The sequence below is a fragment of the Muscardinus avellanarius genome (assembly GCF_963383645.1).
Source record: "Muscardinus avellanarius genome assembly, chromosome: 18".
NCBI classification, from domain to species: Eukaryota; Metazoa; Chordata; class Mammalia; order Rodentia; family Gliridae; genus Muscardinus; species Muscardinus avellanarius.
Window position 1 is genome coordinate 13,641,842 of NC_137804.1, and position 16,056 is coordinate 13,657,897.

Genomic DNA, 16,056 nt, shown 5'->3' on the forward strand with positions numbered 1-16,056 from the left:
GTCTGGGGATGGAACCCAGGGGCATTCGACCTCCGAGCTACACCCCCTGCCCTATTTTTTTATTTTTTATTTTGAAACCGGGTCTCACTGAGCTAGTTGCAGAGGGCCTCACTAAGTAGCTGAGGCTGTCTGCGAACCGCGAACCTCCGGTCTCAGCCTCCCAAATGCTGGGATTACAAGCGTGCGCCACCACGCCCGGCTTAGAATAGTATGATTTTTATGGTTCTAAAGTCAAGCATCTATAGGCAACAGCTGATGTTATGCTTTATATTTCATTGGTTTTTCTTTTCTCTCCTTCTAAAACTAACATTCTGGGCGATGTTAAAAATTGCACTAGTTTTAATGAAATAGACTCTCATAATTCTTCTATTGTTGCATTTAATTTTCGAAATATCAGTTTATTACTTTCAGCATTGCTATTCAACTAAAAGTGTATTATGATCTACACACACACACACACACACACACACACACACACACACACAATTATATTATAATGAGCAAACCTGAGCTAAGCATAATTGTTCCTATACCAGCACTCTGACAGGAAGTGTCTTTTATAATAGTGGTGATTTACATATCAGTGATAATTTTATTGTCTGATATTGCATTGTACTTTCCTGGATGCCATGTTGATACACTGAATGTGTCCATCCATTCCTCAGAGATGCAGATGCCCAAAAGAAATCTAGTTAGCTTCCTTTTCTATGCCTTGAGAGGTCTGGAGGACTTAGCAAGGAAAAAAGGTAATAGCAGCCAAATTCCCTCCCCCACAGCTGTACCGTCTTTTTAAAAACTAAATCCCCCAATAGGTTTATGTACTCGTTGGAGGGGACTTCTGAACACGTAATTTTCTGGCCTTAACATTTATAGCAAAAACATCCCAGTGCACGCTGGGTTATCAGAACATTTTGTCATTGCTGAACCGGCCACTTCCAAGACCAATGAGCTATATTAAAGGCAAACGGAAAGAAGGAAGGGAGAAGTTGGCTCCTATTCACAGGAGCATCACCAGATAGTCCCTTTAGACCTTAAAGAAACATCACAACGTAGGCTCCGGGGTAAAGTGGCCAGATCAAAACAAAACACAGAAGTTACAGGACCTGTGCATTCTCTAAGGGACTTCTGCTTTTCTGGACCTCTTCCTTTGACCTCACCAAAGGGCTGTTTATTGAGCATTTGCAATGTTTCTGACATTGTGAAAAGGACCAGGGATGTAGCTCAGTGGTAGAGCACTTGCTCTGCCACTGAAAGGCCACATCTGAAAGGCCCTGTGTTCAATTTCTAGCAACACACACACACACACACACACACACACACACACACACACATTGTGGAAGATACCGAGGGACTTAAAAGAGACTCAAACAGTCCCCAGTCCTTCAAGAATTGATTTGGATAGAGTAGGGCATTCACAAAGAAAAACTCTGGAAATAACATTAGGGAAAAATGTGCCCAGAGTGGCAAATGACTTACAGCAAGGACAAAAAACTATATTAATTTTGAAGCAAAAAAACAATGAAAGAGATAATTATAGAAATGCAAATTTTTAAACCCAAACAGCTATATACTCTTATCATACCTTCTATCCTTCTAGAGTCTAGGAAAGCATCGTTTTCAGATGGTGAATTCCTCTTGATCAAAATTTAGCCAAACATCCAACCACCCCAGCTACCCATGGATACAATTTTGGCGGTTACAAGTGATTGTCGATTTTTAACCCAACAGGTTCACGGGTATTACCTCCAAGTCAGGCTTCCTTAAGTACAGAATGACCTTCCTCAGAACTCACAGCTTCTCCCTGCTCTTCAGTTGTATAAAGAAAAATGTCTTCCTTTTTTTTTTATACATATGTATTCTTTTATTTTTTATTTTTTTTTTGAGGGTCTGGGGATGGAACCCAGGGGCATTTGACCTCCAAGTTACACCCCCTGCCCTGTTTTTTATTTTTTATTTTGAAACAGGGTCTCACTAAGTTGCAGAGGGCCTCACTAAGCAGCCGAGGCTGTCCGCGAACTGTGATCTTCTGGTCTCAGCCTCCCGAATGCTGGGATTACAGGTGTGCGCCACCATGCCCGGCTAATATGTATTCTTAAAAGAGATAAAGCCATTGCTAAACTTTTGGTAGTTATTGAGATATATGGCTTCTCAAATTTAATTGCAATATACAATAAAAGTTTTCTCAATTCAGAAATTCTCTCACCACTTTGCAACAATGAGAGTGTTGACCCGTCATGGGTGTCGCCCCTAGAGCATCGCAAATGCCAATTATGGTCCTTAGAATAGGGCAGGAGATGACTTATGTAGATTTTTAAAATTCATAAAGAGAAGACACTAAACTGGATGTTTATTTCTAGGTAAATTTCTAATGACTTCAGCTGAAGTTAGCTAAAGGAAGAGAATTCTGTGGGTTGAGATATATTAAAAAAAAAAAAAGAGGTTGGTGTGGAAAAGGCTGAGTGGGTTTTGCAGTGAAGTTTTGGGCCTTAGAAGAAGATCGTGGGTTTGGTATCTGGGGCTCGGTGAAGGCATAACTGAGGCAGGCAGTAGAAATCCCTGACTACCCTGAGGCACTGGAAGCATCTGTGAGTAGCACACATGTTTCCCATGAGCACTTACCATTTTGGGGTCTTAGCGAGCTGACTGGCGTGGACCTACATTCTTGTTTGCATGAACTGCGTGGATTACATAGCAGGAGCATTCATGTGGAGCCACCATTGTTACCTCTGCATCCAATTTGTGTAATGAGTTTTAAGCATTTCACCATACGTTCTGACAAGCTCACCGTGGTTGCAAAGGGAAGGAAAGAGGAGATTATTACCTATCGAATTTCTCTTCCCAGGAAATACTGGAGAAGGTGAGTCTGAGCAGCAGCAGCAGCGGGGCGGCCAGCCTGAGGAGTGAGCTTTCAGAAAGCGCAGAGCTGCCCCCCGAAAGTCTCCAGGGCCCCTGTGGGAAGGAGGAAGACAAGGCCTGTGACGAGGTCCTGTCAGAGGACAACTTCAACCTGGAGACCATTGAGAAAGGTACTTGTGGTCAAGAGCATCGGCACGCGCGTGCCCTCGACTCCTTTTAACGTTTCAAGGTTCATTTCGTTTTACTTCTTTATTTTTTAATTCTTCTTGGGTGTGCAGATATATATTCGGAGCTAGAAGATGAGTTGGACGTTTCGGATAACTCCAGCAGCTCCAGTTCAAGCCCTTTGAAAGAGTCGACTTTCAGTAAGCTTTCTTCTCTTTGCCAGTTTGCCATTTGGGGGGTCCCGGGAGGTGGTCGTTTGGGAGTCAGAGCAAATGTCAGGCACCTGGCCTTGTTTTCCAGGTGCTGGGCTAATGAGGACAGGTGTGTCCACCTCTGACAGAGCCCGGAGGCCAACCAGCACTGTGCTTTTACATTTCCTTGGTTGTTAAAGGGTTGGTTTTACTATTTCTTCCAGCAAATGCAGGTTCTTATTGGGGAGTTGAGAAAACCAATTTTGAGACAGCTAAATAACCACAGGAATGATAGCTAGTGGTGCTCTTTTACGAGTCTGTTGGTTTGAGGGATTTTAACCTGTAGAAGTCAGATGTGGTGGCTCACATCCATGATCCTAGTCCTTGGGAGGCTGAGACAAGAGGGTCACAGGTTTCAGACCAGCCTCAGTAACTTAGTGAGACCTTACTGAGACCTAAAATAAATAAAAAAAAATAGGGTTGGGGATGTAGTTCAGAGTTAAATGGCTCTGGGTTGAATCCCCAGTATACATACATACATACATACATACATACATACATACCTGTAGAAGAAATTAGTCTTAGTGTAGACTGATTTTTGTGCAATGCTATTTACATGAATGTAAAATTTATTATTATTATTATTATTATTATTATTATTATTATTATTGGTGTTACTGGGGTTCCTGGAAGCCCTTCTACCTCCAGGCTACCCACCCAGACCTATTTTTATATTTTTATTTGGAAACAGGGTCTCTTAAGCCAGCGCAGCTGGCTTTGAACCTGCGTGATCTCCTCCTGTCTCCGCCTCCCAAGCGCGGGGATTACAGGCGTGCGCCACCACGCCTGGCTTAAAATTATTATGTTTAAAAGCACTAAAGTAGAGGAAATATCTTAAGTTTTTAGAACTGTGGAAAATATATGACATGCAAAGTCAACCCAACGTCAGTATTAATTTGAAATAGGAAAGGAAGTAATATTTGCTGAGGGATGGGAAGGAAAAGGAAAAGATATATTTGGATAGAATTGAGGGAGTATAAAAAATAGGATCAAATACATTTGAAACTGAAATTAAAAGATGTTAAAAATAGAAAATGAAGGGAAATAATTATTTTCAAAGAGTAAGTGGATAGAATGTAAGAATTATAGATACAAATCTTCTGAAATAAATTAATTGTAAGTAATTCTTTCTCCCCAGTTGACTATACTATGAAAAATGTCAGAAAAAGAAGGTTCAAAATGGTCTCTCTGTAGATCAAATAGAACCCCAAGGATTTAGCTACATTCTCTGTCTTTTTATAGCTTAATTGGTCTATCAAAATGGTAACTAGATCTTCCAGATTTTCTGGACAATCACAATTCCCAATTCTCTGTCCTATTTTTATTGTAAGTTCCTGACTATGAGATAAAATGCCTTGATTTGCAACTGGGAAACCATGAATATCATACAGAAAAAAACCCTTTTCATGCATATCAACATGTGTAGCGAAGTCTAGAGACACCTTATTACTGTTCTGAGATGAGGTTGGTGCTGTTGGTCCTTGGCAACAATGGGGAGGGGCATCAGGAGCACAGAAAGAGTCAAGGCCCTTAAAATTCACAGGGTAGCTTGTAGCACTCTTGGCAAAGGCTTTAGGGTGACCCTGATGTCTTAGGCATGCTATTTTATTTTGCTAACTATTTTTATTTTGTGGTATTGGGTATGGAACCCAGGGGCATTCTACCTCCGAGCTATACCCCTAGCCTTATTTTTTATTTTTTAATTTATTCTTTATTTATTATTTTTTGTGGTTCTGGGGATGGAACCCAGGGGAATTCTACCTCCAACCTACACCCCCAGCCCTTATTTTTATTCTTTATTTTGAAACAGGGTCTCACTGAGTTGCAAATGGCCTCACTAATTAGCCGAGGCTGTCCATGAACCCATACCATCCTGTCTCAGCCTCACAAATGCTAGAATTGCAAGCGTGTGCCACCACACCCAGATCTTGCTAATTATTCATTAACAATATTTTGTTGTGTCCTATCTTTTCTATGGGAAAAGGCCCGTAAGCCAACCTGTCAGGTAAATAGTAATCTGTACCCTTATATTTTAGCTGATGCTTTCATAAACAAAGATGATCTGTACAGTGTGCACGGTGGCTCAGATAATTGGAAGGCAGCGTGTAAAGAAAAAAAAAAAGATGTGCACAGGAAATAATGTAAAGTTTTTTTTTATTTTCTGGTTTCAGGCATTCTAAAGAGAAGTTTCAGTGCTTCGGGAGGAGAAAGACAATCCCAAATGAGGTATGTACAGATTGAGCTCCCAGAGTATTTTTAGAGTTTGCAAGGATTGGTGGCCGAGATAAAACCTGATTGTCAGAAGCCACTAAGGGCAGATGGGAATAGAGATTATTAGGACCTACCCTCCTAGCACCTCTTACAGTTCACTAAGTAGCATGCTGGGAATGGAACTAAGCTTGGGCTTGAAGTTTAGTCTCATTCTGCTTTCTTCTAACTTTGTGACCTTTATCCAATGAGCTAGTCTCTCTGAGCTCCATGGAGGTCTGAACGTAGGACAGTTGTGCTCCATGAGGTCACCCGGAGCTCTGCCTCGAAATATTTTATTTATTTCCATTCCCAGGGCATATCTCATCCTCCTAAATTTTCTTGGCAATGTAGCCAAGAAAAGGGAAGAGAAGTTGGAAGCACACCTTTCCTTTTAAGGATGTGACCCAGATTTTGCGTCTGTGCCTTGTGCACACATAAATTTGGCCAGAAGTGTCTCATGTGACCACATCTAGCTCCAAGGATACTGGAATATATTTGGGGTATTCCCTTTTAAGAGCAAGGAGGAGTTATTTTGGGACAGCACATTGTGTTCATAACAGTTATCTTTTGGAGTAAGGACGGAAGTAACACTCTTAGATTTGTGCTTTCTGCAAGTCCCTGGTAACCAGGAAAAGAGTTTCGGTGCCATTGGTTAAGGATGGAGGGAGCACTGGGTGGGCTGTGATAGTCTTAGAAACTCGAGAGGCAGGAGGCAGGGAAGATAGAAATAATCAAGGGGTGAGCTCAAAGAGCCAGTTTATGGGGAATGTTTGAGAGAAAAGGGCCTCTTAAGATCATGAGAACTTCAGAGAATTTGGGACTGTGTAGAAGATGCCAGTGGAAGAAGAAACTGGGGAGGGAAAGAGACGATGAATGGCGGTATGACAGAGTCACTTGGAGTCAAAGCAGCAGACCTGGAGAGGATGAAGGGGAGAGAGAAGGTGTTGAGATTTCTTTGTGTCTGGAGAAAAGGGGATGAAGACTCAGTTAAACTAGAGAGGCAGAGAAGGAACATCTGTTTATTAGATGATGATCAGAGCCACTGCTGAGAGCATGGCTAGATTTAGGAGACGGGTCAGCCAGGAACAACCAAACTAGAGACAAAGTAACTCAGCAGAGATAGCGAGGTGCTGCCAGAGGCTAGGGCACTACCAAAGAAATTGTGACATATAATTCTGTTTACAGAATTTATAAGTTAAGAGAATCTTATGTTAAAATGGAAATTTCCAACCAGATGAATTTAGGAGTCTTGGCAGTGTCAGACAATTTTATTCTTTTCTTCCTAAATGGACCCATGGAGAATTGGTCTTCTTTGCATGAACTGAGTTGGTGTCCAACTCTTCCAAAACAAGGGACGTCTATAGTGGTGTATTTTAGATCCTGAGATTTTTTTTTTCTACGCTAGTCCTTGGCTACGCACTTTATAACAGATTGGGTAAATTGGACTCCGACCTGACTTCAGTGCCATACATGTGGGGCCGTGCAGCGTGACATGCCATCGACTTAAGAAAAGCTCTCTTTCCTCAAGAAACTTACAGTGCGGGGAAACACAAGGGCTGACTGTAGAAAAAACAATTAAAAGACGGCCTATATTTCACATCAAGCAAGAGGAGAGAAATTTAATAACTTATGACTTCTAGGTGATCCCCAAAGCTTCTCTAATTAAAAAGAGACAACTTAAAAATATATTTATAATGCTTTAAAAGGCATTAAATAAAGCTAAAGTTGTTGCAGAGTAACTTGTTTAGGATTTTCCTAGATTTTTTTTTTTGTTAGTTAATGTGCTATGTGAACTTATCCTATGAAATATTTGGAAGCGAAATGATAAAATATAAAAGAAGGTCGCTACATAATAAACATAAATCGAAAAGCAGGCCCGCAGCGTTTCTTGCTATTTTGTGCCACGTATGAAATCACAGAGCAGTTAAAATGAGACAACCTGGGCAGCTCCCCCTCTTGCAGACCCTTGTTGGCTCTAAAAAAGGGAGTTGGTCCCACTGAGCAGATGTCACAGGGAAAAACATTGCCTGATCTGAGCTCGGCTTCCGGGGTTTAGAATTTAGACTTGGCCCTGGCTAAATGGTGCAGAGAGAGAGGTTAGGCACACCTTCTCAACTCTGGTCAACCCAGACAACAGGAGCCAAGCTTGAACCAGTTAAGAGCTGAAGTTCCTGCCTAGTAACTTTGAATCGACTTTCTTGGGCAAATGAGCCAGGCAAGTAGGTAAGACATGAGCCAATGGGACAAGGCGCAGGGGCAGGTTCTACCTCCTCAGAGAAGGATTCAAGCTTGAGGGCTGCAGAAAGCAATCACAGTATTAGAGCTGGAAGGTACCCTGGTGACCCAAGCCATCAGCAGTGAAACTTTTTTTCAGGAAGATGATTCATAGCAGGACCAAGAAGAGATTAGTCTTTTTTTATTTAACTTCCAACTTTAGCCATTTCCAATTTGATCTAAAAATCTCCTGCCTGCATTACTCTTTGCCAGAAAAGATTAAAAATGGGCTTGACTTTCACCAGTTTTTATGTGGATTTTCTAGGCCGATGATATATATAAATCCACTTCTATTCGAGTAAGCCACGAATTTTTATTTAACTGAAATTATATTATATAGCGGAATTTGATGAGGCATACAGGGACTTTGGTCTCTCTTTATCACACTCGAATCCGAGGAAGATTTGACCATTACAGAAGGACCTTCTTGAGAATATTCATTTGATCTGGACATGGTGGCACCTGCCTGTAGTCACAGCTACTTTGGGAGACTGAGGTGGGAGGGTCACTTGATTGCACAAGTTTGGGATCCGCCTACAGCATCAGATCCCATCTCAAAAACCAAGACAGGAAAAAAGAATATTCATTTATTCAAGTGATTGATGTTTATTGCTGTGTGCCAGGCATATGCCAAACTGTGTCTACTTTATCTTTATATTCAGAGCATTTTTAAAAATATAGATGCCAACCCACAAACACTTGTTCATTAATAGATGAGTTACGGTATCCTCCTGTGAATTCTGTCTCTCTCTGTAAAGGGCTGAAATCTTGTCTCTTGGCTACAACCTATAGCCACAGCTTAAGGTCCATTCTTATATTCATATTCTCATTCCCCCTCTCTCTCTCTCTCTCTCTCTCTCTCTCTCTCTCTCTCTCTCTCTCTCTCCTCTCTCTCTAAGATTCTGTTGCTCAGGCAACAAGATTTCTCCATGCCTGCTTGCCTCCTGTTGTCAAGGCAACAGGGTAGAGTTGGCAGGATGGTTTGAGACATCAGATGTTTGCAGTATCAGAGAGGCCTGTGGTTCACAACTTCTTTGATAAATTGGTGGATGCATAATTTTGTTTGCGGGTGTGCTCCTGATTCTAGTCTTTGTATAAAGAAATGATTATGGGTGTTTGTGATCATCCACCATCACAGATGTGACTAGAAAGACCCTTATGTAATCCCAGAACCCGTGATTCTTCTGTCCTATATATATATATATTTTTTTTTTGGGGGGGTGCATTTTAATTACACATCAGTGAGATACAAGTGGTACGTTCATGCATAAGTATGTCACGTGGTCTGTTTCCCTCCGGATCCCATTCTGCTCCCCCCACTCCATACATACGAGTGACATTGGTTGTGATACCTACAGTTGTGGACATGACGTTATTTGAACTGTTCCTTTCTTCAATCCTCTTTTTCCCCTTCCTTGTCCCCTCTCCCAATCCCCTTCTGTCACTCTATTGGACTCTCTCCTCATTCAACCACAGTCCCTTTGCCATGCTATTGTCTCTCTGGTTTCCACATATAAGAGAAAACACATGACCCTTGACTTCCTGAGACTGGCTCATCTCACGTGGCATAATATTCTCTAGGTCTATCCACTTCCCCACAAATGACATAATTTTACTCTTCTTCTGACTTGAGTAAAATTCTACCATATATATATATATGGTAGAATAAATGTGGTATATATATATACCACATTTTCTTTATCCATTTATTTGTGGATGGACACTTAGGTTGGTTCTGATATTTGGCTGTTGTGACTCATTCTGCTTTAAACATGGGCATTCATGTATCACTACGGTGTTCTAATTCTTTTGGAACAATACCAAAGAATAGTAGAGTTGGGTCATATGGTGGTACTGTCCTAGGCCTTTTCTTTTCCCTTTTTTTTTCTTTTTTTTTTTTTTTTTTTTTTTGGTGGTACTGGGGTTCCTGGAAACCCTTTAACTTCCAGGCTACACTCCCAGACTCCCAGACATATTTTATACTTTTTTATTTGGAAACAGGGTCTCTTAAGCCAGCGCGGCTGGCTTCGAACCTGCGTGATCCTCCTGTCTCCGCCTCCCAAGTGCAGGGATTACAAGCATGTGCCACCACGCCGGGCTCTTCTTCTCTTCCCTTCCCTTTCTCTCTCTCTCTCTCTCTCTCTCTCTCTCTCTCTCTCTCTCTCTCTCTCCCTCCCTCCCTCCCTCCCTCTCTCTCCCTCTCTCTCTCTTTCTTTTTGCAGTACTGGGGATGGAACCCAGGGGAATTCCACCTCCTAGCTACACCCCAGCCCTATTTTTTATTCTTTATTTTGAAACAGGGTCTCACTGAGTTGCAAAGGGCCTCACTAAGTAGCTGAGGCTGGCTTTGAACTGTGATCTTCCTATCTCAGTCTCCCGAATGTTGGGGTCACAGTAGTGCACCACCATGCCCGGCTCCCATCCTAGTCTTTTGCTGAACCTCCAAACAGCTCTCCATCATGCTCGGGCTAGTTTACAATCTTCCCAAGAGCGTACACGAGTTCCTCCTGCCCCACATCCTCACCAGCATGTACTCTGTATTCTGATGGCCATTCTGATCGCTCTTAACCTCCTTTTAACGGACACCTTGCTCTTTTTTTTCTTGCGGCTTTTCTCTCCTTACTCCTTTTTCATCACTTATAGCTAGTCCTATACTTCAGTTGCATAAACACTTCTTGATTACTACTTGCCAGAGTCAACCTGGCCTATCCGCCTCGTCACAACCCAGCCGTCTCACAAACGACACAGACCAAACTTAGGCAGCACACCGCTGAGGGCGGCCACGCCGTTTCCTTCCTGTGTGGATCTAAACTTTGTTGTCCAGGGCTCCTTGGTGTCTAGCGGGTCTTACGGAGTGAGCGGAGGGAGAGGAACAAGAGCGTTAGTAAACGCTCTTGTCACAGACACCGGCTCTGCTGATACTGAAGCTAGATGGAGCCCTTGGCCATTATGAGAAGGCAACCCCATGTGACGTCGCGTCTACACCCGGGACGCGCTCATGAATGTCTCTGCTTGAAAGAGACTTTCAGCTGCCGAATTCTGATTAGTTCACGTGGCTGCGCTAATGTCAAGAGACCGTTTCTTTTCTTTTGTTCATCATCCCTTTTCCTTCTTTTCTTCCTCCCCTCCTCTCTTTCTTTCCCTCCCATCCCTCCCTCCCTTTTCTCTGTCCCTTCCTTGTACTGGGGATTAAATCCATGAGTGAATATTCTACCTCAGAAGAACATTCCCAGTCTTATTTTATTTTATTTTATTTTTATTCTGAAACAGGGTCTTGCTAAGTTGCGGAGGGTCTTGCTTTTAAATTGCTGAGGCTCAAATGTAGGATCCTCCTGTCTCAGCCTCCCGAGTACTGGGATCACAGGCATATGTCACCATGTCTGGAAAGAGGCATTTTCTTAATATTGTGAGCCAAGATTCTCATTTCATGAGATTAAGCTTTTCTCTATTTTTTTCAACATCAAATATTATTAATTACTTTTCACAATGAGGTTATGTGATATACTATGACATGTATGAAAATATATCCTTCATCCAGAGATATATTAAAAATTTCTTTTATGGTACTGGGGGGTATATTCCCAGACCTATTTTATATTTTATTTGGAAACAGGGTCTCACTAAGTTGCTGAGAGCCTCACTAAGTAGCTGAACCTGGCTTTGAACCTATGCGATCATCTTGTCTCAGTCTCTCAAGAGTGGGGATTACAAGCGTGCGCCACCACGCCTGGCTCAGAGATATATTTAAAGAAATTCTTAGGAAAGATAAAATTCTAGAGCCTTATTTTGTTCATGCTCAAGACGCTGCTCACAAAATAATCAGGCAAATAATCCATGTTAAATTTAAATTAATTCAGCGAAAAATTTATTCAAAAAATTACAAAACTAGTGCCTGCATTTTCAGCCTCACCCATTAGTAGCTTGGGGTGAAGTTGTGGGTAACGCTCATTTTCAACACTTCCGTTTCTCTTTTGACTCGGGAATTCTGGCCAGGGTCCCACCAAATATGAAAAGGGTTATAGATGATGTTTTAGAATTCTCTCAACCACCATTTCTCGGAAGTTCTTTTACCAGCCTGAAGTGCTATTGGTCAGTGTCCACTTAAAAACTTTCAGAGGACACATTTTTCAAATTATTAGGCCACTTAGCTGGGGACGGTGGTACACCTGCAATCCCAGTACTTGGGAGGCTCAGGCAGGAGAATCCCAGGTTGGAGGCAAGCTAAAACAACTTAGTGAGTCACTCAGTGACTTAATAAGATCCTGTTTCAAAATTAAAATATAAAAACAGGCCAGGCATGGTGGTGCACGCTTGTAATCCCAGCATTTGGGAGGCTGAGACGGGAGGATCGCTGCTCGAGGACAGCCTCAGGTACATGTGAGGTCCTTTGCAACTCAGTGAGACCCTTTTTAAAAATAAAGAGTTAAAATAGGGCTGGGGGTGTAGCTTTGAGGTAGAATGCCCCTGGGTTCCATCCTCAGTACCGCAAAAAATGAATGAATGAATGAATAAATAAATAAATAAAATAAAAATATAGGGCTGGAGGTCTAGCTCAGAGGTAAAATACTCATGGGTATTTTCAATCACCAATACCAAAACAAAACAAAAAAAAAAGAAAGAAAGAAAAGAAAATATATTAGGCCTTTTTGCCAGAAAATATATCTGGAGTGTGCTCTTGATGGTAAATAATTTTTATATTTTCCAGCTTGAGCTACCAGGGGCTGGCTCTTCTGTGGCCATACTGTTCCACTGGACATAAACTCTCAATGTGCTTCCATTGAAAGGCAGGATCCCCTTAGGCTTTGCATAGTTTCAGTCCTTTAGCCATCTGTGGACCCAACAGTTGCACAGAAAATGCTGCTGTCACGTCTGGTCACAGTGAACCTGGTCTATTCACGAGTTTCAGATGACTGTATTTTTCCTGTGATTAATGACAGAATTTCCCGAGAAACTCATACTTGTTTCGGCCAGACGCAGGTGATCTTGGGATTCCCAGGACTGCAGAGACCATGTCCAGTCACCATCCCAGCTCGAGCGTGCCTAGGGCAGGGCCTACACAGAGCGGGAACTCAGTCCGTGTTTGTTGAGGAAATAAATGGATGAATGTGTGATGTCTCCTCATTAAACATGCCCTAACATTGGTTAAAGAGGAATTTAGAATTGTATAAAGGAGCAAAAGAGTTGGCGCACGTCGGCATCGTCAGGTGTGAGCTAGGGCTCACATGTCCACCAGCACACCCCGTGCGTGATGCCCCTAATACGTAAAACTGTCTGTACCGTTGGATTCTTCAGGAAGCAAGAGTGGTCAGCCAGCCGGCTCAATGTGTGAGTGGCTGCCGGTTTCTCTGAAATATCCAGGAACGTTTCCATATGGCATTTAGATGCACCTTTTAAGATACTGAGGCCCATGAGTTTCTGCAGGTTAAACAGCCACATGTCATGACTCTCATGTTGCCTGTACGAGGATTATGACTGTTGCCTTCTATGGAAGGTTCTGGAATATCAGTATGGAGGATACCAAGCAAGCACATGCTTGCTACTGACATTTGAGCCACTGGAATGTGGCTAGAGTCAATGAGTAATTGAGTTTTTAGTTTCACTTATATTAGTTTATTTTTATTTTTTATTTTTGATAGAGAGGATTAAACCCAGAGGCATTCTACCTCTGAGCTACACCCCCAGCCCTTTTTATTGTTTATTGAAAACAGAATTTTACTACGTTGCTGAGATTTTCTCTAAATTGCTGAGGCTGGTCTCAAACCTGTGATCCTCCTGCCTCAGGCTCCCAAGTACTGGGATTGCAGGCATGCACCACTATCCCTGGAGAACAGTTTACATGTATCTGGGCATGGTGGTATATACCTGTAATTCTAGTACTTGGAAAGCAGAGGCAGGAGGATCGCGGGTTTAAGGCCAACCTCAGCAACTCAGTGAGACCATGTTTCAAAATAAAAATTAAAATAGGCTGGGAGTATAGCTTGGGGATAGAATGCTTCTGGGTTCAATCCCCATTACCACAAATGAAAGAAGGAAAGAAAGAGAAAGAGAGAAGGAAAGAAAGAAAGAAATTTCAATGTAAAACAGTGTTTTAATTTTTATATGCTAAAATGATAATATTCTGGATCTATTTGATTAAATAAAATAGACTAATTTTACTTTTTTCTTTTTAAAATGTGGCTATCAGAAAATATAAAATCATCTTTGTAGCTGACATTCTATTTTTATTGGACAGTTCTGGGCTCACCCCCAGATGCTGAGGGATAGAGTTGTTCAGAAAGCATCTTAGGGCCTGTTGTATGCACATATGTGTGAGGAGCCGGAACAGATGCTGCACTTTCCAGCCCAGCCTGGAGGCGAGCCCCCTCCCTGGGCCACTGCTGTGAACATGGTCCTTCTTGAACTTTCTGAGGGCAGCTCCATCCCTTCTCTTTAGTTAAACATGCCCTTATCTCAGGGCAACGGAGAATATATTAACTGTCTAAAGTTGGCAAGTTTCATTTACATTTCAAGGCTCTGGAAATGTTGGCTGGGAATGGGCTGAATAAAAAAGATGAGATCAAAAGAAGGCTGGCTTGGTGAGGGTCAAGGGGGGGATGAAAGGGACGGGGAAAGAACTCATGGGTGGATGCAAAAGAGTTTGCAATTATTCTAGTACTTAAGTTGGGTGGGAGAGAAATGAGTGCCAATTTTGTTATACTTAAGTATGGGTTATAATTTAGGTATGTTATTACTTAGGTATGGGTTATAACTCAGGTATAACTTAGGTATGGGTTACCTGCAAGTATAGACAACTCTATGATTAAAATAAAAGAAAGGGAATATGTTGGTCTACATTCTCACTGCTAGAATCCAAAGCAACTGACCACACAACTTAAAAGAAAGAAGGTGTATTTGCTTACAGTTGTTTGAAGATTCAGGGTTCAGTTAATATGAAGCCAGAGTCTGGGCATTTTAGGGCATAGTAATAAGAATCAGAAAGAGGGAGAGAGCAATGCTCTGCTCTCACATCATGGAGGCTAGGGGAGAGAGAGAAGAGAGAGAGAAGAGAGAGAGAGAGAGAGAGAGAGAGAGAGAGAGAGAGAGAGAGAGAGAGAGAGGAGAGAAAGAAGAAGAAGAAGAAGAAGAAGAAGAAGAAGAAGAAGAAGAAGAGAAGGAGGAGGAGGAGGAGGAGGAGGAAGAGGAGGAGGAGGAGGAGGAGGAGGAGGAAAGGGGAGGGGGAGGAGGAGGAGGGAAGGGAAGGGGAGGGGAAGAAGAAGAAGAAGAAGGAGGAGGAGGAGGAGGAGGAGGAGGAGGAGGAGGAGGAGGAAGAGAGAGAGAGAGAGAGAGAGAGAGAGAGAGAGAGAGAGAGAGAATGAAAACACACAAGTACAGACCTTAAGGCCACATTCCCAGGGAGTCACCTTCTCCAGCCACACTCCACCAGCCTAGGGTACCACCCAATAAATCTATTACTGGATCTACCCACTGATGAGATTACAACTGTCATGACTTAACTCTATCAACCCTGAGCTCGCCAGAGGTCATTTTATAGCTGACCATAAGAGGGGGCAAAGGAATTATCAATCATGAATTCTTGTGTTTGAATCCCTTTATTCACTCCTATTGAGCAAATGCTTTTGATGTGCCTTGTAGAAGTTCAATATATTTTTTGTTGGAATGCATTACATTGAAACATGGTTATCCTAACTTGCTAGGGCACAGATGTTCATATTTTATTAGCAGAAAACTATTAAGAAATTGGCTCTAGGTTACAGTGGGAAAAAACAAGGCTAAATATCACTTATAAATATCTCTCGTGGGGTTAAGGCCACTTCCACAGGATAAAAGGCCTGAGATCAACTTTCAAAATGATTAGGCAATGTAGAATTTTGGGGCAACACAATTAAGGGGTATTAATGCACTGGAAAATAAGAAAAATATAACTCCTTTTTGTGTTACTAGGGATAGAACCCACAGGCATTCTACCTCCAGACTATAACCCCAGCCCTTTTTTATTTTTTATTTGAAAACAAGGTCATGCTAAGTTGCTGAGAACCTCACTAAGTTGCTGAGGCTGTCCTTGAACCTATGACCCTTCTGTCCCTGCTTCCCTAGTACTGGGATTACAGGCATGTGCTACCACACCTGGTAAAATATAACCCTTTTAAATGCAAACTCATTTCATTTCTAGGAAGAGTTATATTTTTTCCTTGGAAGACAGCAGAAACAAATGATAGAAAATGCAATGTGTAAAATTTAAATGTTATTTCTTTTTAATACA

The 16,056-nt window shown here is 42.0% G+C and overlaps 1 protein-coding gene across 8 annotated transcripts in view; it reads left to right on the forward strand.

Moving 5' to 3' along the window:
• The window catches only part of NEK10 (NIMA related kinase 10), a gene marked incomplete at both ends in the record, with an annotated part of 236,981 nt that overhangs the window by 161,128 nt on the left and 59,797 nt on the right, over nt 1–16,056 (forward strand). For all 8 annotated transcript variants that reach the window (XM_080715029.1, XM_080715023.1, XM_080715024.1 and 5 more), the window contains 3 exons: nt 2,843–3,026; nt 3,135–3,221; nt 5,444–5,498. In XM_080715029.1, the coding sequence (XP_080571155.1) occupies nt 2,843–3,026; nt 3,135–3,221; nt 5,444–5,498 (326 nt within the window). The remainder of the gene's footprint in view (nt 1–2,842; nt 3,027–3,134; nt 3,222–5,443; nt 5,499–16,056) is intronic.